The 22,842-nt window shown below is 35.7% G+C and overlaps 1 protein-coding gene, 1 long non-coding RNA gene and 1 pseudogene across 2 annotated transcripts; 1 reads left to right on the plus strand and 2 right to left on the minus strand.

The window, feature by feature from the left end:
* Positions 1-79: 79 nt before the first annotated feature.
* On the plus strand, positions 80-3,023 carry LOC130743156 (uncharacterized). The gene is made up of 3 exons (XR_009021371.1): positions 80-1,070; positions 1,177-1,945; positions 2,696-3,023. It is a non-coding gene; the product is annotated as an uncharacterized LOC130743156 (long non-coding RNA).
* Positions 3,024-3,855: 832 nt separating this feature from the next.
* Positions 3,856-11,860, minus strand: LOC130743613 (uncharacterized). The gene is made up of 8 exons (XM_057595853.1): positions 11,011-11,860; positions 6,566-6,788; positions 5,561-5,612; positions 5,200-5,321; positions 4,896-5,106; positions 4,543-4,780; positions 4,269-4,419; positions 3,856-4,191 (listed from the first exon to the last, which is right to left on the minus strand). Exons 1-8 carry the CDS (start codon positions 11,763-11,765, stop codon positions 3,886-3,888), a joined length of 2,058 nt encoding a protein of 685 aa, XP_057451836.1. The 5' UTR covers positions 11,766-11,860; the 3' UTR covers positions 3,856-3,885.
* A 935-nt stretch (positions 11,861-12,795) lies between these two features.
* LOC130743614 (uncharacterized) lies at positions 12,796-22,534 on the minus strand (annotated as a pseudogene).
* Positions 22,535-22,842: the final 308 nt, after the last annotated feature.

The following is a 22,842-nucleotide window of genomic DNA, read 5'->3' on the forward strand; positions in this document are numbered from 1 at the left end:
TACAGCAACCAATATATATTAGAAAAGAAAAACTTCTATCAGGATGATTTAGTGACGTGTCATTCTCAGGTTAATTCTCAGTGACGTGTCATTCTCAGGTTAATTCTCATATAAAAATTTCACGTGTCATTCCATTAGATAACTTCTCTTATGTTGTATTATTTTATTTTGAAACCGAATTTTAAAAGATTTGCCCTAATTATCTAAGATTTACCTAGATTAAATAAAAAAAACATAAAAATACCATAAAAATGAATTAATAAAAACTATCAAAATCTATCAAATCACAATAAAAACTCATAAAATTATGAATTAAATAAAAATCCGAAAATTCAATAAAATACCATAAAATTTAATTAATACTCTAAAAATAAACTTTTTCTTCACCTAAAATTTATTTCCATAACAAATCTTGAAACCGATTTTTTCCGCTACTCACAGCCACACCGATTATCCTCATGGCCCTTTAGAGCTACTTCAAACCATAATTTTGAGCCGCCAAGCTTATCTCTTCTTCCCTGATTTTGGAACTGCCACTACAAAAAAATTGTCATATACCAACGGACATTTTTAGTGACAGACACAAAAAACGTGGGTATAAATACTTTTACCAACAAACATGTCATTAAGTGTGGCTATAGATATGATATACCTATGGATGTCTATTACCGTAACTAATTCCTTGAGGGACAAAACTGAAATCGTGGGTATAAGATATTGTACCAACATTTACGTCATTAACCGTGGCTATAGTTAATCATGTTCTAATCCTAGTAATAAGATTTAAAAATACCTTTTCAACTTTTCACACTCTGCGCTCTAAATTTTGGGGAAAATTTGAAACCCCGCTCACTCGTTCACTCTTCCTCCCTCTCTGTAAGCTCATCTTGCACACTCCCTGCTTTGCTGTGCTCACACTCCCTCTCCACGCTCATGAATCATCTCGGCGCTCATCCTGTGGTTTCTTCCCCTCTTCTTTCTTTCTCCATCGCGTTGTGGTGTCCTTCTTTTTCGTTCTTCTGTTCTCCGTTGCGCCGTCGTCCATCGTCATCATTGCAGAGGCGATTTAGGTATTCATTACTCTCTCTCTAGCTCTCTCTCTCTCTCTCTCTCTCTCTCTCTCTCTCTCTCTTTCTCCCTCTCCCTCTTTATCTCTCACACAGTTCTGTTTTCTAGCTAGGGTTTCAACTTTCAAGGGACCGAGGTTAAAGAAGGAGCGAGGGAAAGTCTTCCTGCCATCTACCACCACCCACTGGTATCATTAATCTTTGACAGTTTGTACTTTCGATTAATTGAAGATAGTGATAAAATGGAATCCCGTTTATTTCTCGGTTATGATTTGCAAGTACCATCTAAAATTATTCTCTCAAAGATATTATATCATCTCCTGTTAATTCCTCTCTTAGAAATTAGTGTTTTTGAATTCAAATTTGTTCTTGACTATAAATTACTCCCCCCATTAGTTGATTTCTTGACTAATAAGTTTAAAATCGTCCAGTATTGTTCTGTGCATATCGCAGGTGTTATGGATACATATGTTTCGCTTTCAATATGTTTCCTTTTTTTACCTTCTGAAATTCAAACCTGAGCAAAAAAATCTGAAATTTAATCATCACTTTCGATTAGTATATTTATTTTCCTAAGCGCCTATATTACTCTTGCATTGTCATGTGCATGCTTGATATTTTATATAAGAGTTTTTTGGGAGTCGTTTATGCTCACAAAAATCTGGAAGATGATAGTTGGCTTAAAGAGAAAGCTGCAACAGAACTGATATCATTATGCCACTATCTCATAAACCTGGAAGATGGTAGTTGGGGCTTAAAGAGAAAGTTGCATCAGAACTAATGTCTTTAGGCTTCTTTGTGATTTGGTTATGACCACCTACGAAATCTGATTCACGAGAAGGATACATGCCAAAGGATTTATACAATTTAATTTCTAGGTAAAATCCTTTTAGAGTTCTGATTATTTCATAATTGTGAATGTCGGTTGATATTTTGAGTTAGGATAATTAGGGGAAGGAAATAGACAAATCAATACTAACCATTTTGGTGATTCTACTTGGCATGTTATGTTGTTAATGGTTGACTGATTTTGTTGCTATTCATGTATGTGTTGCTCAACTGAGTTTGTAAAACTGCCAGTATGAGTAAAAGATTTGATGACCTTATGGTTCACAGAAGTAGAATATATTTTTGTTTATCAAATCAGAATATGGAGAGAAAATTTTATTGAGTGTTAGCACCTGTCTCATCTTTATATAAGCCGGAAGTGGTGGCAGTGGGTGTTGTAGCAATATCATTGATAGGTTGCTTTGTTGATGTGAATTTTTTTCATTTTTATTTATTCTCCTCTCATCTCCACCATTTCTTCTTCTCCTCCCTTCTCTCAGGCTAATTCTCATCAATCATTCTCTATTTTCTCATTTCTTTCCCATTTTATTTTACTTTCTACTGTTGATTGCGGGGAGGACGCAGGGTTTTGTCTCCCAACAGATCCGTCTCGGGAATAATCCGCTTTTATGCAGCACATGTATCATCTTTCATCTGATTTATTCTCTTAGTTATTCTTTTTAAAAATACTCAGTAGAGTAGCAAAGAAGATGACTATCCTTTACCTACATTGACTTGAAACATGTTTCACTAATTTTATCTGAATTTCTCATGTATAATGGGTTTTTGTTGCTTTTCAGAAACTATGTTGGATTTCACCTGAAACCAAAATTTTAAGTATACTATCATGAGAAGCAATGGTAGGAGCATGAATGGTTTTCAGGAGAAAGGAAACAAGATGGTGAGGCTGCAATCAAGAGTGGCCAGAGAGTTAAGGGTTCTTTGGAATTTAGATGCACTTTCAGCTCCTGGCAAAAGGGAGAAATTTTACGAGAAGGGTCCTTTCGAACCGTGTACGAAGACTTCACTGAGTAATTAATTTTATATATTATGACATTCAAATTTTTTTTTCGGCTGCGCGAATTTCAATCTATGCAACAGGGGTTTCAATTTAAGACTTTTTGACCACTTTGCTTAGCATTTCAGACTCTTCTATTTCATATGTTGTTTAATATGTTGGTAATTCCTCATATCTATCATTTGTGCTATTGTCGTCATGTTCATGAAGAATGTCAAATGAGTTCTCGTTGATCTTAATCAAGCTTAGAAGAAAATACTTTTTGTCCACTTTGCTCATCATTTCTGACTCATCTATTTCATCTGTTGTTTAATATATTTTTAATAATCAAAGTATTAATTGATGTATCAAATACAATAGACATATTCCTCGTGCAACGCGCGGGTAAAAAACACTAGGAACTTAAAAAAACATAAGTAAACAAGACACAAAGAATTGTTAACCCAGTTCGGTGAAACTTCACCTACGTCTGGAGGGTTTGCACCCAAAGAAAGGAAATCCACTATCTCTAGATTCAGAAATTACAGATACTCATGAACAACACAGTTCATAGTTCACTTCCTAATCTACCCAGTGTATTTCTACTTAATATCTCAACCTAAGTATGAGAGCGCCTCTCACTTTCTACCCAGTGTATTTCTACTTAATATCTCAACCTAAGTATGAGAGCGCCTCTTCCTTTGGGGCCACTGTTTTGAGTCTTACCTTTTCAAAATGTTGTGCAAAATCATACATAGAGAAGGGGTCGGGCATTCCTTCCACCAAGCTTTGATCCACCATATTATACGCATGATTTCAATATCCCATACTCCTTCAAATGAGAATTTTTTCTGATTAAAAACTGTGTCATTACGAGCACGCTAGATGGACCCACAAAATTATTTTCATCGAGGACCAGCACGCTGGATGGTTTCCCACAAAAAAAGGGTCGGGTATATTAAATTTACTCAAAATTGACCCACAAAATTATTTTCATCGAGGACCAAATGAAGAAATTGTTACATCATATGCTAAACTTCTATCCTTACGACTACTACGTAAATATGAATCGGGTGAAATATTACTATAAAAGAAACCAGGTTCTTTAGGCTCCTCTAGTGCCATCTCACTCTCTAGCATTAGCATTGCAGAGGTCATGGTAGGCCTATCATTTGGGTTCTGTTGTACGCACAAGAGGCTAACATGCATGCAACGCAATACTTCTGAAACAACATATGAGTCTCCTATGTTTGAGTCAATTAACTCTGATGCTATACCTTCTTTCCACAATGTCCAAGCCTGAATCACAAAACAATTTAATCATTTATTGTATTGGTATTTGACATATGTGAACTAAAATTAATTTAAATACTTACCTGACCAACTAGGTTAAGATTGTCATCTGTATGATAATATGCTTTATTTCTTTTGCCACATATGATCTCTAACAATAGAACACCAAAACTAAAAACATCGGATTTCACTGAAAAAATCCCTTTAGAAACATATTCCGGAGCCATGTACCCACTGCAAGAAATCATTATATAAAAAGAATCATATATATATATATATATATATATATATATATATATATATATATATAGACATATGTATATATAATAACATGATGTCGCCTAGTTAGATACTTACTATGTCCCAATTATTCTCTTTGTGTTTCCTTCTGTCTGGTCTCCTCCAAAAGTTCTAGCTGTTCCAAAATCTGATATTTTTGGATTTAAATCTTGATCAAGTAAAATATTACTAGCTTTGAGATCCCTATGGATAATCCTCAATCTGGAATCTTGGTGAAGATACACAAGTCCTCTACATATTCCACAAATTATGTGGAGTCGTTGAGGCCACTGCAACAATTTACCCTTAATATCATCTGTTTTATGACATGGTATGAAAGATTGAATATTCAAGTTTAGTATGATGTGTACAAAATTAATGTCAATAATCAGTAATGTAACTAATAATAGTAAGTTTCTTGATTTTCATACCAAAAATAAAAGAGTGTAGGCTACCATTGTTCATGTATTCGTAAATCAACACTCGTTCTTGTCCCTGAATGCAACAACCAAGAAGCTTTACTAGATTTCGATGTTGAAGTTGTGCAATTAGTTTCACTTCAGTTATGAACTCAGTCATTCCTTGGCTCGATAACCTTGAAAGTTTCTTCACGGCTATTTCTTGACCATTTGTTAGTTTTCCCTACAAAATGACATTCACGAGTCATGCTTAATGTTATTCATACTTTTTAATTAGTTGTTTTTTAGTGACAATAATGTAGGAATATTGATTTACCCAATATACTGGTCCAAAACCACCTTCTCCAATCTTTTTGTTCATCGAGAAACCATTAGTTGCTGCAGCAATTGTTGTTAGATCAAACAATGGGAGATCTATCTCAGCCAGTTGAGATGTTTCTATAAAATGGAGAAAACCAAGAAAAAAAGTTCAAACAAATTAAATTTTTCATTTCGTAAGAAAATAAAAATGTGAAACATGCTATCATTTAATACAATTTCTCATAAATTATAGAACTCCAAATCATTTATTATGATTAAGTCCTACTAACATAGAGTAAAGATTCTATATTTTACCTAAAATTCAAATTTTTTAGGTTTGTGAACGTAAACAAAGTACGTTAGTATCTAATTTACACCATCACGCTCGAGTGACAAATGATAACAATGGGTCTCAAATTCATTAGGTCTCTGTAAAAAATACTCACCATTGGTAGCGTAAAATTTCACTAAATAGGTATGGGCGTATGGCGATGAACATAGGTAACTATACTAGCAAAAATATGTGGATATGTGTACTAAAATATATAACTCACCGCATAGAATATGTGTGTGTCTAAGTCTCTAAAATAAAAAATACAACTAATTCCTATTAAATTTGATTTAATTTAAAAAAACATTAATTACATCTAATAAAACTAACAAAAACATCTAAAGTTGGTAACTTTAAAAAATTCCTTGAAAACGAAGCATCGACTTCAAACCCAAGAACCAGTACAACAAATAGTATTATCATTATTGTCTCAGACTACCATAGTAGACATGACCATGGAACCTTCACTACTACAAGAATTTGTGAATTCTATTTCAATGATTTTGTTGATAAGACTGGCGGTATCTGTTGCAGGAGTAGATTAATTAGGAATTTATAATTTTTAGTATTTTTAAATACATTTAAGATCTATTTTATTTTAAATTAAGTTAGGATAAATATTTTAGGATTTATTATTTTTTTAGGTACTTTCTAAGAGTTTAGGATCCTTTAGTTAGGATTTTCTGTTATTTTTGTTTTTATTAGGATTTCTATTAAGTAGTTGTCTGGCATTAGCCAAGGGAACATTTTGGGGTTATTATAAAACAAGGTTTCTCTCAAACTCTGGTGGATTCCAGTTTATTTTCTAGGGTTTTAGTGTTGCCTATCTCCTTTTCTGGTGGATTCCATAAACCTTTTATTTTTAGGATTTGCGCTTGCAATCCTAGTACGACTTTCGGTGCATCAATGTCTCACCACCTCAATCCACTATACACAAACATTTGAGGTCATTTTCTGAACCTAACCCTATCTCTTCTCCCTTCAGTGAAACTCCACCTGTTGAAACTCTTTTTCTAGTACAACTCTCTCATTCCTTTGAAAATGATCAAACCTTTACTGAACCCTTGCCAAAGAAATCAAGATCTCTCTCATCACTGTCAGCATTTGTAACTCCGAAAGTTTCAAAAGCTTCTTCATCGAATGGAACTAGGACTCTTCTTGTGCCTCTCCAGGCACGCAAGAGACGTTCCCAGTCACTGGGATCATCTTTCCTCAAGAAAAGGCGCATTTCATCATCCGAAGAAAGTCTCACCTTGGATCCCTTTATGCACCACCTGGCAAAAAAAATGGTGACATCTTCTATTGAGAAAATAATGCATTCTTGGACCATGCCGGAGAAATGGGGAGTCATCTACACCTTGGATGCACACAAAGAACCAGATAGGTCAACTTGGAAAATGTGCCAAATTCAAGGCCAGAACACTTATCAGTTTCAATCCTACAACGACTAACTGCCTTGTAGCAATGTTAGGGTCGTCGGTATTTGTGCTTTTGCCTGTAGGTATTCCAATGGTAGAGGAGAATTAAGTGAACAAATTCTTTAATGACTTTTATATGCCTATGGAGAAAATTCCAGAGAGATGCTAGTTGATGGAGATCAAGAAACCCCTGACTGAAAGTGGTGATTATTAAGTAAGAAGACAATGCAAGAAGACAATTCATACAAGGTAATAAAGATCAAAGCTACAATGAAATCTTTACAAACGAAGAAAAGTCAAATCTGTTACTGGGATCATCTTTCCTCAAGAAAAGGCGCATTTCATCATCCGAAGAAAGTCTCACCTTGGATCCCTTTATGCACCACCTGGCCAAACAAATTGTGACATCTTCTATTGAGAAAATAATGCATTCTTGGACCATGCCGGAGAAACGGGGAGTCATCTACACCTTGGTTGCACACAAAGAACCAGATAGGTCAACTTGGAAAATGTGCCAAATTCAAGGCTATGCAGGACACCTATCAGTTTCAATCCTACAACGACTAACTGCCCTTGTAGCAATGTTAGGGTCATGGGAATTTGTGCTTTTTCCTGTAGGTATTCCAATGGTAGAGGAGAATTAAGTGAACAAATTCTTTAATGACTTTTATATGCCTATTATGCTGCCTATGGAGAAAATTCCAGAGAGATGCCAGTTGATGGAGATCAAGAAATGGAATAAAGCTTGTCTTCTACGTCTACAGTGATCTACCTTAATCTAGCAAAGATTCATCTGAACAAATCCATTTTCTAAGAAGAAACTACAAGTACTTGGTCAAAGGTTATCGTCTAGTTCCAAATGACCAATAGAAAGAAGAAAAGGAGAATGATCGAAGCAGAAAGACCGGCTGAAGAAAAAGAAGAACAATGAAGCAGAAATGATCATCTAAAAGAAAGATGTCTATCATGAAAAGAAAGCTGCAATGTCTAACGAATGAACATTATGTTCAAATTGGAAAAGATCTCAGGATAGACTCTTTGAAGAAGTCTTGAAAGACAAGATCACATGTTCTGACAAAGTACAATGCACAAAGTAAAAGTACAATGATGTCACTATCAAATTACCATATCATCACTGTAAGACCCTAAACTTACTTATGTAATGCTTAAGTGATAGATTGAATAAAATGAGACTTTTGGCTAAGTTTGAGTTTTGGACAGATTACGCCTGTCAACTTGTGTGAATTTTTAGAGGGTCTTAACAATCTCATTTGAGAAAACGTCCTTCATGAGAGTTGTAGCCCTTTAAGTGGAGAAAATTCTCGAAGTGGAATCAGGTCATTCCGACCTCTGTAGCTCGAGATATTCGAATTTTACCGAGCAGGGTTCTGGCTGTAAAGTGCCAGCGAATTTATTAATGTGTTTTTATTTTTATTCCGAATTTGGTTGGGTTTTTAATTAAAAATAGTTGTGTTTTAATTATATTCAGACCTGATTAGGGTTAATTAGTGGGCCATAGGTTTAAGTGGTTTGAGCTTAACAAGGTAAAACACAACCCTAGCTCACATGTTGGTTTGCATGGGTTTAGTCAAGAGGGGGGGAAAACCCTATTTTCTAAGAATCAGAAAACAGAAGTTGCACCCACACTATTTCACGTTAGAAACCAGAGGAAAAGACAGAAGAGAGAGCTTGAGAGAGAGAAGAGGAGTGCCGCCGCCCAAGCCACCACCACTCACGACGCGCGCGCGAGAGAGAGCTTGCGAGAGGGAGAGAGATCGCGAGTGGAAGAGGGAGAGACCGAGAGCAAGGAAAGGAGGTTTGGACAGCAGGAGAACCATCTTCTTTCTTTCTATTTTCAAGCTCTAAAACAAGGTAAGGGCTGGTGCTAGGATTGGGTAGTTTGTTAGGGACTTGTTGCTATGTTTGGTTGTGAAGAATCTTGATTGTTGAGGGTTTGCATGAGGGTTTGGGTTGAAGGTTTGCTTGCTGTACTATTATGATATGAGACCTATGTGATTTGATATTTATTGCTGGAACATAGCTTAAAGCCTTGGGCTGAAATGGTTTATAGCTTAAACTAGAGGTGGGAGTTTCGCTGCCAGTTTCCTGTACTGGACAGCGGACTTCAGAGCCTCTTTTTACCTGTTTATGGTTGTCAAATGAAAAAGTGAGTAAAATGAAAGTTGTAGATTTTCGAAATAGATTTCCAGACATGTAAAAATCATAATTTTTGGTTTAGTAATGTGATCTAGGGGTCGTTTTTAGTAACTGTTACACCTGCTGTCTTTCCTGTTCCGGACAGTAAGATTTAAGGCCTAATATCACCTAATTATGGGACTCAAATGAACGAGTGTTTAACTAGAGAGTTGTAGATATTTAAAATAGCTTTCCAAAAAAGTATCATACGTGATTTTTGGTTGAAAGATACATTCTGTGGCTCTGTTTTTGTGAAAGCTGTTTCTGCTGTCAATATGTTGAGTTGCAAAAATGTTTTGAAGTTTTGTTAGGAACATGTGTTTAGGAGATGTTGTGAGTTATATGCTGTTAAGCTTGATTTCATGAGCCTTGGTACTTGTCTTGTGGTGATGTTGTGACATAATATGCATGATTTTATGTATATGGCTATTCTTAAATGATTTCACACTGTTTAATTGGTTATTTGTACAAAAGGGTCGCTCACCTAGCCGTAATTCCCTTTTGTGCACTGTGAATGTTGTGTTGCTATCTTTAGTGTCGTGAAGAGAATAAAAGACTCTAGGAAGACTTGACTTAGAGCCTCAATATAAGAGAAAGAGAAATAACTCGCTTGCAAGTAAAAAGTGAAAATGTGATTAATGGAACATAGGTCTAGGTGAGACTATGTACCATGAGAACGATGGTGCCGTTAGAGACAAACAGTTACTTGCACGCGAGGGTGTTTGTGGGTTGTACGGTGTGTCCCCACGTGATTTGGTTGACTGCGGTCACCTTGTATTTTTTGGGTTGTACGGTGTGTCCCCACGTGATTGAGGGTTTACGGTGTGTCCCCTCCGAGAATTGTTCATCTGCGGATGATCGTGAATATGGCCATTGGTGTTGAGGTGGTTCTGTGAATGGTGAAGGCGCTAGCCTAACTGAACTTAGGTGACTGACTGAGATATAACTTAAAGATTATGCTTATTATACCTTGTTATTTATGAGAGTACATGTATATGTGAATGTTTTTATGAGAATATGAGACCTGACCCTTGCGCTACTTGTTTATGTGTTTATTTGGGGGGGGGGTAGATGGTCGTGAAGATAACGACGACGACCCATTCTTAGGAGCTGATACTCTGTGACGAGCCACTACCGGATGACGACTACACTTCAGATGAAGAGGAAGAAGATAAAGAGGAAGAGGCCAAGGATATGGATGGGTTGAGAGACATCCATTTTTCCTTTTGGGTTGAGAGTACCGAGTTTTGGAAGCATTGAACCATTACTTTTTTTTAGTTGGGATATTTTAACTTGATGTAATTTACTTTGAAGTTTTCTTTCGGATATTTATTTCATACCCTTTTTAATGATTAATAAAGCTTGAGGTTTACGTTGATGATTATTTCCGCAAGTTCGAAATGATTAAGTTTCAAGAATTTTGTAACATTGAACTTTTGTCACTAATTGAAGATTAATTAATTAAACGACAAAAATTCACGACGTTTTGGTTACTGTGTGACACTCGAGAAATCGGGGCGTTACAATCACATAAATGGATAGAAGTTCAGACCTATGCTACCTACTAGATGACATACTACATCTTTTCGGCAAAATGTCTTCATCAAACAGTATTATGCATTTAATGCATCTGACACAAGTACACAAAGTACCATTTGATCCAACGGATAAAATCTATGTGAAGAACACGCTCCAACAACTATATTTAATCACACAGAAGAATCAGAAGTAGAAATGGAAGATATGAAGACATTGCAAAGTAGCTTTTTGGCTCATAATTTAGAGAAGATCATCATCATCATCTGCTTCAACCCATGAATCAAAAAGTTTTTGGATGGCACAATTTAAACCTCTCCCCCTCTTGTGCTACTTTTGATCATCTCAGAGGGGTACGAACAAGAATACTTGTTTATGTTTGGAGAGATCAGTAGATGATGAAGTAGTGTATCTTACTTCTGGAATTCCACTAATATATTCGCCATTCCATGGTCCAAAACGGGACAATTTAATATTTGTTCCCTTCATGATGTAATATTCAGGATAATCATGGAGTAGTAAAGGACATGAAAATTCACTAGGTGATGGATCTTGTGGACTCTTCCATGACGTTAATTTCCTATCAATATCATGACCGGATTTAAAGCTTCTTCCCAATTTCATGTCTGGCAACCATGTGTCGGATGGATAGTCAAAACTCTGCCACAAATGCTCTTCTTGGTTTGTTTCTCCCTCATTTCTCACCACGAGATTGCCGTTGTCCAATAGCACCGCCACCGGATTGGTATGTGCTTGTTTTTGAATGTTTGTGAACCATACAACCGTGCTGTTTTGTGTGAGGACGAGGTTGCCTGTGCTGTTCACTGTTAACATGATGTTATCAGAGCCTGTGATTGGTTTGACCCTGTTTGCGACCCAAACGACTTGTCGAACAGGGATGTTCTTGAACCAGATACCGAGGTATGTTCTGTTTGAGTTGCCGTCGGGACGGAAGAAACCGAGTTCGAAGGTTTCATCTTGGGACACCAAGGTTTGGCCATCGGTGATGGATTGTGATAAATGAATGGAGTCATCAGCTGCTATGGAAAGTTTGTAAGGGAGAAGAAGGAGTATGTAGGTAAGTGTGATTATGAATCTCATTAGAATCTCCAATTGTGTGATACTTGTTTAGGTATAAATCGGAGCTATATATGTCTGCTGCAGTATTGAAAGATTTAACCCACATGACTTGTGGTTCAAACTAGTCTTTTCTTGGAAAATGCTGAATGGTACCATACCATATTCTCAACAAAACATTACGAATCTGTACGTGGCACTCCTCAATCAACAAATTTGTTATCCTCTCTCCGCACAAACTAGTTTTATACCCGTGCATTCAAGGGGTGCATTCAAGGGTGACATTTGATATATATTTGTATTTATTTGATATGGTTTTGAAATTATAGATTTATTTTATAAAATGTAGACAATAATGCAAGTTTGACTAAAATACTGGAAATTTGATTATACACTTAATAATATTTAAGCTTTTAATACTAATTAGACATTTTGTCTTTAAAATTAAAAGTTAATTTTTTTTAGAAAAGATAAACACATTAGATAGAATAAAAGAGTCTTGGGAACATAGCTCTCCCAAGTAAGCTTTAAAACAAAGGTTCAAAATAGAGAATTAAAGAAAGAGTCATAATAGACAACATAAAAAACTCACAGCAAGAACAAAGACAAAAGATGAAAGAAAAAAAAAGCTAAAGCAAAGCTAATAGAATATCAAAAACAATAAAACAGCACCCCGCAAAACGCCTTTATTTAATCCAAGTCAACGTCATATTTTTCAAGTGATGAACCACGCGTCAGCACCTCTAAACCAGTAGCAAATTACCACTTCCACAGACTTCACATTGCTGTAAAAAACGCTGCATATTCAGTCTCATAACAATACAGATATGCTTCTGCCAAACTCTCCCAGCCTTTCCAATTTCTTTGAGATCAAACAGCAACATAAACAGCTAAAAACTATTCCTTTTAATGTCTCACCTGTGATGTAAATTAATATTGTCATTGCAATGTATAATAGAACCGTGTGGAACAATTTTCCAGCAATCATAAGAAGGAGAAGATGAAATCTTACCTGTATAGAGTGCTAGAAAATTTGATGTATCTAGCACAGTAGTCAAATGTTTTCAAACACTTCTTTGTACACCACATTCTTGGTACAATTCATTACTTTCTGTTCTTCATCTAGAATTAAAATTTTGAGACCCTTTCTTGATTTCACCCGTGAGAGAGCCACATATAATTGCCCATGCGTAAAAACAGGTCGAGGAAGGAAGATTCCAATATGTGATAAAGATTGTCCCTGGCTTTTGTTGATCGTCATAGCAAAACACGTACAAATTGGGAATTGTCGTCTTTCAAATTTAAATGGGTACCCCGAATCATTAGGCACCATACTCATTCTTCCAATGAATATTTTTTCACCAATATTAGTTCCTGTTAACACAGTGGCACCAATAACATTCGGCAAAATATCATTAACTATGAGGCGAGTTCCATTGCATAACCCAGCCGACTGGTCTATATTTCTCAATAACATTATTGGAGCCCCTTTCTTCAAACTCAACTTGTGATTTGGAATTCCAGAGCACTTTATATCATTTAAAAACTCAGAAGTAAACCACTTAGAGTGTATCTCTGAATCTGCATCAGACCTGCAAGCTGTATCTGAACTGAAGTACTCTTTTGGTTCACCATGAATTATGTTCAGCATAAAATCATTCATCATCTAAACTGATTCAAGAGTCGGACACAATATGCATCTCTCTTCAAAAAACTTGTAATCCTTCATGTTAGTCAAGAGATCTGGATATGCAAAATTAACCAAATCAAGAATAGGATTATCACCTGGCTCAACTAACAGATCAGTAGGTATGTCTACATCAGCTTCTCCACTCTCATCTGATTCAAATTCACCATTGCCAATCTGAAGAATCCAATCAGCAAATGCCTTTATATCTGCTGCAAGTTCTTGGGATCCAGCAGTTCTTAATCTCATATTTGCGGTTAACTTCAACACCTTACAGTGCTTGCATAATTGAGATGAATTGATGGTAGCTTTAACAATATCTTGTCTTGACCCTTTTGGGATAACAGGCAGAATCTGCCTAAAGTCACCTCCAAGCACTACCACTTTGCCACCAAATGGTTTGTCTGCGTTGCTTTCATCCTATGCTCTCATCAAATCCCTCAATGTTCTGTCCAGGGCTTCAAAACAAAACTTGTTCAACATGGGCGCTTCATCCCATATAATCAACTTAGTCTACAAAAGCAAATTTGCCCGTAAGCTTCCTTGTTTAATATTACATGTAGATACATCATTCACCTGTAGTGGAATACACAATCTTGAATGAGCATTTCTCCCCCTGGTAGTAATAACGAATCAATACCACTGGAAGCTACATTCAGGACAATCAATCCTCGGGACCGTAGAGATGCTGACAATGTGTTCCAAATAAATGTTTTCCCTGTTCCTCCGTATCCATATAAAAAGAAAAAACCACCACAGTCAGACAAAACAGATTCCAATATCTGATTATAGACCTGCTTTTGTTCATCTGTCATTAAATTTAGCAAATTTGTGCACTTGGCAGACATCTCATCTCTATCGTAGTTAAGTTCATCTATTATGAACCTGTTTTCAAATAGATGTAGATCGGAAGATTCAGGATAAGGTAAACAATCAAAATCCTTGAGAGATCTCCCGTTACTTTGGAGCAATTTTTCAATCTCTATTAGACACGTGTTTCTTAAGTCATCATCACTAATTTCCAAGTCTGAAAAAATAAGAATCGAATATAAAATTACTTGTGGAAGAAATGTACATTAGTAGTTACTTATTTAAAAAAATAATTTCATATGGTTTAAATGAGTTCCTTAAGTTACATACCTGGTATTTGAAGAAGTCTCCTTCTTTGATATAAAATTCCGTCTGCTAGCAATTTCCATGTAGCTTCCCACACTACATCTGGTTTGCTGATTGTATTCACTAACAATAACATGACAAATAATCGTCTTAATTGGTGTCCAGACCCAAGATCACTTGCCTCTTTTATTCCATCTATGTATTCTCTATCATCTTTCAACAAACCCAAGATGTAGCACGCTTCCTTGTAGGTCTGGTATAGTATCCCATTAACAGTTTTTATGCTGTCAAAACTTGTACATCCCTTTTGAATTGTAAGAAGGACCCGCATATAGAATAGTTCTCTGGTACCCATGAGAATATAATTCAACCTCCCAATTGAAAATCCTTTCTTTCGGACAGTCCATGTTCTTTTGTCTTCATCATAAACAAACCTTTGGGGAAACTCTGCATATGTTAGGTCCTTCCCAAGTTCGGATTCCTAATTTGCTTTGAACCACGCCGTAAATTCAGTGTCCATATCCTGGTTCCTTTCAACTGCAGTGTCAATCCATTCATGATCCTTGAAAGTAACAGACTGCTCATTGGGAAGGTGAAATGATAATCTGTTAACAGGAGACCACTTGTCATGAATATAAAATGCAAATATTCTCCACGCTGCTTCACAGGGAGACAAATACCTGCAGTCGTAATACTGCTTTATCTCATCAACACCTTTTTCTTTATTTGAATCTTTATCTCTATTAGAAATTTCAACAGAAACTCTATCAGGACCTTTGTTTACATATTTAAACAAATATTTTATGGAGTTTGACTTGTTACAGTACTCCACGTTGATATGGGCCTGGTACCTCATGAGGAGACCTGGATTATAAGGTACAACATACCTATTATCCATCACAATGTCTTTCTTTGTAACACTAACTCTAGTATCTCTTCTCCTGTATTTAGGATAGCCTTCCTCATCAATTGTAGTTGAGTTCTGAAATTGTTTTGGGAAAAATTTCTCACACTTTCCATTTTTCATACAGGGAGAATTCATGTTAGCAAACCCACATGGACCATGCATCATATAATTTGAAACTGCTGCTGACAAAGCAGGATATAACACAAGATCCGGTAACTCAGCTGATATTACCTTATCAATGTCATCCCCTGTTTTAAGCTTCCCTTCACCTTGCAACCATATTAAGATATGGGCATGTGGAAGCCCTCTTTTTTGGAACTCAATTGTGTACGTACCTGCAGTTAAAGGTTTTGAAAGATGTATGTAATTATCATAACAATTAGTAAATTACAGGAAAAAATAAAACATAGAAAAAGAAGAAAAATAAAAAAGCTTGCCTGCTTGTACTTCTCTAAATATTTTTCCTTTCTTCAAATTGGACATCAAATCATTCAACTTCATTTTGAAAACTCTAGCCACAATGTCAGGTCGGTCATCTGCCCTGAGACCTCTTGGAGTTACAAAATCCTGAATTTCTTTCCAGTTTGCATTGCAAGTCATGGTTATAAATAAATCTGGATACCCAAATCTTTTGCAAATAGCCATGGCATCTTGACAATTGTTGAACATGTATTGCATCCCACCCGTGAAAGAAGGAGGTAAAATGATACGTTTTCCAGCAGAGGAAGGTTGGACATCTCCTCTAGTTACAGCTTCTTGCAAGCCTTTAAAAATATCTGAACGAAACTTATGTTGATTATTTCTATAATAAGACATTCTATCTGATTCAATCATAGTGTAGCAGTCTACAATAAATTACTGAAATAATCGACCTGTGCTCACTAAATGCCCATGCTCTATGTCCCTTTGTTGGATCCGGTAAGAAATAAATTCCCTGATTGCAACTTTGTATCTCTTTCGGGAATCGTCTTGCATGTGATCTTCTCGTAGTGGTATATTCTCCTTAAAACCATCTTCTCCATATGGAAATAATAAAGGATATTGGAGAGGAATGTAAGAAGGGTGTTTTTCAGGAAGTCGTTGAAAACCTCCATCGGTACACTTGACAATAATATCTCTACCTTCATTCATAGAGTCTAGATCACCTACAATCAAAGCTGTCACCTCATCAGCCGTGGGCATATTATAAGTTCTTGGATCCTTAGTTCTGTTACGATACAATTTGAGATAGAAATTTGAAGAACCATCAGTCTCGACAAAGTCTCTAACTCTCCGAAACATCTTTGCCAATTCATTGTCTTTGTCAATCATTGCAGTCAAGTCCTTCACTAAGGAAGGATCAAGTGGACTTTTCCTTGTACTTGAACTGATGTAAAAAATGAAAGTAAGAATTTAGCATCAACAACCATAACTTCAAGGTATAGTTTTTGTTTAAAAATTTGTAAATAATTCACAAAATACCTGAAATATTTCATTCTATTTGAAGACTCATTCTGAGTGTCATATATATAGAGTTGAGCAAACTTAGGAGGAGCTCCTTCAGGAGGTATCAGACTTCCAATCCGATGATAATTTTGGCCACTTAGTATAAACTGAGGAGGGCCATTTCCATCATTTATACAAGATTCTTCCTTGCCTCCAAGTGAAGTGAACGAAAATAAACTGTTGTACGCTCTGATATTCTCCTTGAAATTCTTGTATCTGTCATCTATCTCATGCATCAAATTATATAGTAACTGAGGAGGTTTTCTTAGGAATGGAAGTGTAATTTTTCCTTTCATGCAACAAATCTTGAATTTTGGAATTTCGCTATGATCAGATTTAACTGCCCATTTTGTTGAAAGGTTTTTTTACCACAACTACTTTCAAATCCCTTTCAAGATTCAATTGTAGTATAGTAAAGGGTTTTGTCGTATCCGCAGAGAATTGCTAATACAAACGCCGTTCTTTAGTGAAAATACTTAAGCAATGAATTCAAGGATTGTTTTGGTTGGTTGTTTTAAACTAAGTTGCAAAACTAAAAGAAAGCTGTAATAAAATGAGCTGTGAACAAGTTGAGAAAACAGTTGGAATTGGATTTCGCCGATTAACTTTTCAGTATCCTTATGACTTCACATATAAGTCACTTCCTACGTTGGATTCCATCACCTCATTTCTTATCCTTTTCACAGTTCCCTCATAAAAAGGATTATCACCTCACTTTCCAATAATCAATTCCTTGAGTAAATTAGAAAACAAGTTGCTTTAAGCTTAGATGCTTCTTGACTAATGGATTTCAATTTCATTCCTAAAAGTGAAGCTCACTAGATGATCTTATCTATTTCAGAATCAAAGGAATAGTTCCCACCATTCAATCAAATCCAAAATCAAGCTTTAGTTGATCAATCTAAAACTAGCATGAAGAACAAGACAAGATCATTGAAATCAACACATAGGAATAGAAATTTATAGATGAGAATCAAGTTGGATACATTCAAGATAAAAGACTACATCCAATCCCAACACAAAGAGGTTTAGCTATCCATTTTCATGGAAGCTTAAAGCTTACAAGAGAATAGAGAAGATGGAGATGATCCGTGCCGTCGTCGGCGTGTCCCCAGCTCGACGGAGGGTGCGAAAGTTCTCAATCTCCCTTTTCTTTCTTTCTTCCTTTGTGGGTTTTCTCTGGTTCTGTCAGTTAGTTCTCTTTCTGATGGGATTTTGGCCTTTTTATATGAAATTCGTGACACAGGGCGCTCAGCTCTTTTCCCATGCGCTGAGCTGAATTTGTTTACCTTCACTTATGGGTTTTGTCTCCAAACCGCCTCATACCAGCCGAGCACTCTTAAAATCAGCTCAGCTCTTTTAGGACAGAATCATTCCACTAAAAATCAGCTGAGCACCTTCAAAATCAGCTCAGCTCTTTTAAGACAGAACCATTCCACTAAAAATCAGCTGAGCACCTTCAAAATCAGCTCAGCTCTTTTAAGACAGAACCATTCCACCATAAATCAGCTGAGCACTTTTTGGAATAAGCTGAGCTCTTTTGACGCAAAATCTTCAAAATCTTTGGTTTCTTGCATTTGTTCCTTAAATCATCATTCCTACAACAAAAGTTGAGATTGGAATTACATTTTAAACACTTTCTAGCTAAAATTCACTAATCTATAAATTCTTAGCAACAGAGAGTAACTTTGATATAAATTTTCCATAAATCACATAGATAAGTGCCTTAATAACAATGGAAAACTAGGTAAAATTAGCACTTATCAACTGCCCCCAACTTAGAGCTTTGTTTGCCCTCAAACAAAAGGTACTGATCACAAAAAGATATATACAAAGGTTTCCTAGAAGCATGGATTATGAACAATCCACTTTCACAGCTTTACAACTTTGCATGATTTCACAAACTTTTCTTTTCCACTTCAAATCCAAATATGTGATGCCCACTAAAATTATCATAACATTGATACTTATGCAAACTCAATATGCACTCATGAGACAATCACGTTCCAATATTTCTCAACCAAGGAATGTATCAATCAACTGGCAAATAAACTTGTAAAGCTAAAGTAGGGTATGTGTTTCACACAATGTCAACCATTGAATCACAACAATTCAAATTTGTTACCCATCTCACAATTATCATAACTGCATGGTAAATCAAGGATCACTAAGGTCTTATAGGGTTGTAATGAAGCCTGGTTTTCAAAGAAACATTGGTTTTTCTGGATATTCAAATACTTTCTAATCAAGAGAGCAAACACAATGTAATGCAAACCATAAGTCCTCCACTCTCCTCTTTACCAATCTCTTCTTTGTCACCATTTTCTTACAATTTGAACCACAAACCTTTTCTTTCAACTCAATTCCTCAATCCTACACTTTTCTTTTTTCTTCGTTTTCTTATATACACTTTTTTTCTCTTTTTTTTTTCAAACACACAAGAGAAATTGATAATTTCAAAACAAGATGCCAAGAGCCTCCACTCCCCCCAACTTGCACACTTATATACAATCTAATCATGAATGCTCTCTTATCTTAGAAAGTAAGGAAGATACATTGTTTTTCTTTAAGCTTGGGACTATATATAAGAAACAAGAAAATTTTCAAAATTTTGGCTCAAATGGGCTGACAAAAGATATTCCTATACAAGGGTAGGCTATATGGTAAGTAGCTATATATACTAATGAACAAAATTTCCTTGATCCTTTCCTATCATTCTTATGCAATCAATACTAATAAGAGACTCAAGCAAATTCAATTGTGCAAAACAAATGGTGACTCTCTCATGCTTTCAACTGTTTAAGAACACTCCCTCACTCGGCTTCAGGTTGCACTCCTTGATTTCAAAACATTTTCATGTTATGTCTCTGAATTCAATTGAGCTTGCAATTACCATGTCATAGTAATTGTGAGTGCAAACACAGAATCTTTCAAAGAAGCATGCTTTTCACTTTCCAAAAAAAAGAACTCATCAATCATGCATCACTTTAGAATTTTCATTTACCATGCTCATTTAAACCAGATCAGTAACTCAAATTCAACACAAGACAAACATGGATAACTTCAAATCCAAAACTCAGGACAAATACCAAAAGCCAAGTATCACAACCAAAACAAGTACTAAAGCAAGAACTGAAATCTGCAAGTACTAAAAACTGAAAAAGTAAATGACAAAATGTAAAATGAACTCTGTTATGAGGTGTGTGGAGGTTTCATCAGTCCCCAAACTCCTAGTGCATCATGCGCTGCTCTGCTATTTCCTTCTCAGCCTCTGGCTTTCCTCTTCCTCCTCCAAAGCTGGCATGTCCGCAGGCCAAGAGAATGGGATATCAAATCTACAACATTTAATCCTCTTTACATGGGAACAAACTTGAGAATATGTCATTGACTATTGCAGGTGAGAATAGGGGATGAGGGAAGTAGAACATGATCATAAGAGAAGGTGTGTGATTGATCGTGAAAGAAAATTGAGTGTGTGAATCGTGTGTGAGAGTGAGTTTTCTATGTGTTAGGATGTGCTTAAGCTCTAAAAGAATTGTGCTTCAGCTCTTTAACAATTAAACAAACACGTTATGTTTTGAGTCAAAGTTGGGCTTAAGCCAAGGATGAATATTCTTAATCCTTATGCATCTAGAAAATTTTCCTTTTCAAGACAAACGTTTTCACTTAAGCTCATGAGAAATTGGCTTAAGCCAAAGTTTTCCAATAAACAGTCATTCACTGTCAATTTCCTTTTTTTTTCTAAATGGCTTAAGCCAAAAGATTTTAGGCTTAAGCATATTATGCAGAATTTTGACAGCAAAAACAAGAGAAACTTCTCAATTTTCACAAGTGGCATCTCCAAAATTTGTAATTCTTACTTCCCTTGCTTTTCAACCTTTATGAAGCATTCAAACCTTTAATTTGGACCTGTGCAACACTTGAATTGACATGTTTATCACAAAAATTACCAAGTCTAAAATGACATTCATTTTAACAGCATAAACACTCAAATTACACAAGTCAACACCTCATTTTTTTTGATTCAATCCTTGTGAATTTCATCAAAGTATTTGGATCACATACTTATATCATAGGAAACTTGTGTGAAGCCAAAGATCATGAAAAGAACCATAATTCACATCAGATTCACATCTCACACATAATGTTTACTCCACATGCAATTTTCGCACAACTCACTACCTCAAAACTTGCATTCCTCACTCTCTTTTCAAGTTAGGCCTCAAAAATAATTATAAACCTCATTTGAAACTTGTTGAGAGGCCAAAGATGCACCTTTACATAGTATTATCTCAAATCACCATTCACGGTCCAACTCATGAACCGACACACCATATGACATTAAAATACACTGAGTTCAACATGAAACTGTTCTAACACATGAAGATCAACATCAAAGTTTATAATTGAGCTTGTTCAAAGGATTGAGATGCAATTTATACAGTTAATGCAGAAATTGACCCAAAATAACTAGTTTTTCACCTGAAACTCATAACCTCACACCCCAATTTTTGGAAAACACTTAACTCATGCAAACCAATCAGTCACATACCTTCTAAATCACATTTTGCACATATTAAAACTTTCAGTTGAAGATTTTTCATAGGAAAGCACATGGACTAAAATTCACTCAAGTTTGCAGGTAAAACACAAGTCATAACCCTTATTTTGCACTTCCATCAATTCATTGATCTCTAAGCCTTTGAACATACTCAATAAGGTGACCAAAAGCTGTGAAGCACATGGAAACACAAATTAAAGTGAAACTTCACAAAATCACCATGTCACTTACTAAAATAACTAGAAAACTGGAAAATCTAACTAAACACTGGGCTGCCTCTCAGGAAGCGCTTGTTTAACGTCATTAGCTTGACACAAACACTATCATGGTGACCACAAACAAGGGTTATAGTATAACCCCATCCGCTTCTTTGGCTTTTTGACTTGGTTTTCATCAAGTGTTCTATCAAAACCTTTCCAAGCCATCCAAAAATCATTCTTTTTCTTTCTTTTTTCAATCCACCCTAATTCACAATTTAAGCTATATACATTCTTTGAAGTATTCAATGATATATTTTCATCAAACCTGTCACCAAATACATAATCTATATGTTCAACGATAAAAATCATACCATTGCATTGGTGATGCTGAAGATCATCAAAAACTTCAAAGCTTACCTCAACCTCTTCATGTTTTACCTTTGGGGAATTTGGAGGTGAGTTGTGAATTGATGGATCATTTTCTTCATTTTTTTCTTTTACTTCTTCCTTCTCACATTCTTCCTCATTTTCTTTTTCAATTTCTTTTGTTTCCACAACAACCTTACCATATTCAGACATTTGTTGTGCTAGCTGCCCCATTTGATTTTCTAGGTTCTTGATGGAAGCATCGGTATTCTTTTGGTTAACTGCTGAAATCTGCATGAATTGGACCACGGTATCCTCAAGCCTAGCAATCTTATCATGTTCTGAGGAGTAATATGGTAGGTATGGTGGTGGTGGAACTTGTTCTTCCTGGAAATGACAATAACCCACATAGTGAGTATCAAAACAAATATCACACCACATTACCTGATCTCTTAGGGATGGTTGTTGCATCTTTGGAATAGGGTGATTCAGAAGCTTCTTGTTGCTATTTTCTCTTTAGCTAGTCGATTGAATGAACAAGAAAACACAAGCTAACACAAGAGATTAGTAACAACAAGGAAAATTTAACTGAAATTAAAACAATACACTATATTCACAATTGCTCAAAGTAAGAAAACTAAAGCAATGCTTTTGTATTGACGCAATTCCCCGGCAACGGCGCCATTTTTGTTGAAAGGTTTTTTTACCACAACTACTTTCAAATCTTTTTCAAGATTCAATTGTAGTATAGTAAAGGGTTTTGTCGTATCCGCAGAGAA

The sequence above is a fragment of the Lotus japonicus genome, chromosome 3 (genome assembly GCF_012489685.1).
Source record: "Lotus japonicus ecotype B-129 chromosome 3, LjGifu_v1.2".
In the NCBI taxonomy this organism is placed as follows: domain Eukaryota; kingdom Viridiplantae; phylum Streptophyta; class Magnoliopsida; order Fabales; family Fabaceae; genus Lotus; species Lotus japonicus.

Coding starts and splice junctions, on each gene's coding strand:
- LOC130743613 (XM_057595853.1), bottom strand. CDS start 11,765: ATGAGATTCATAATCACACTTACCTACATACTCCTTCTTCTCCCTTAC. Junction 5,107..5,199: donor GTTTTGGACCAGTATATTGG/GTAAATCAATAT, acceptor GTCATTTTGTAG/GGAAAACTAACAAATGGTCA. Junction 4,420..4,542: donor AAGAGAATAATTGGGACATA/GTAAGTATCTAA, acceptor GATTTCTTGCAG/TGGGTACATGGCTCCGGAAT.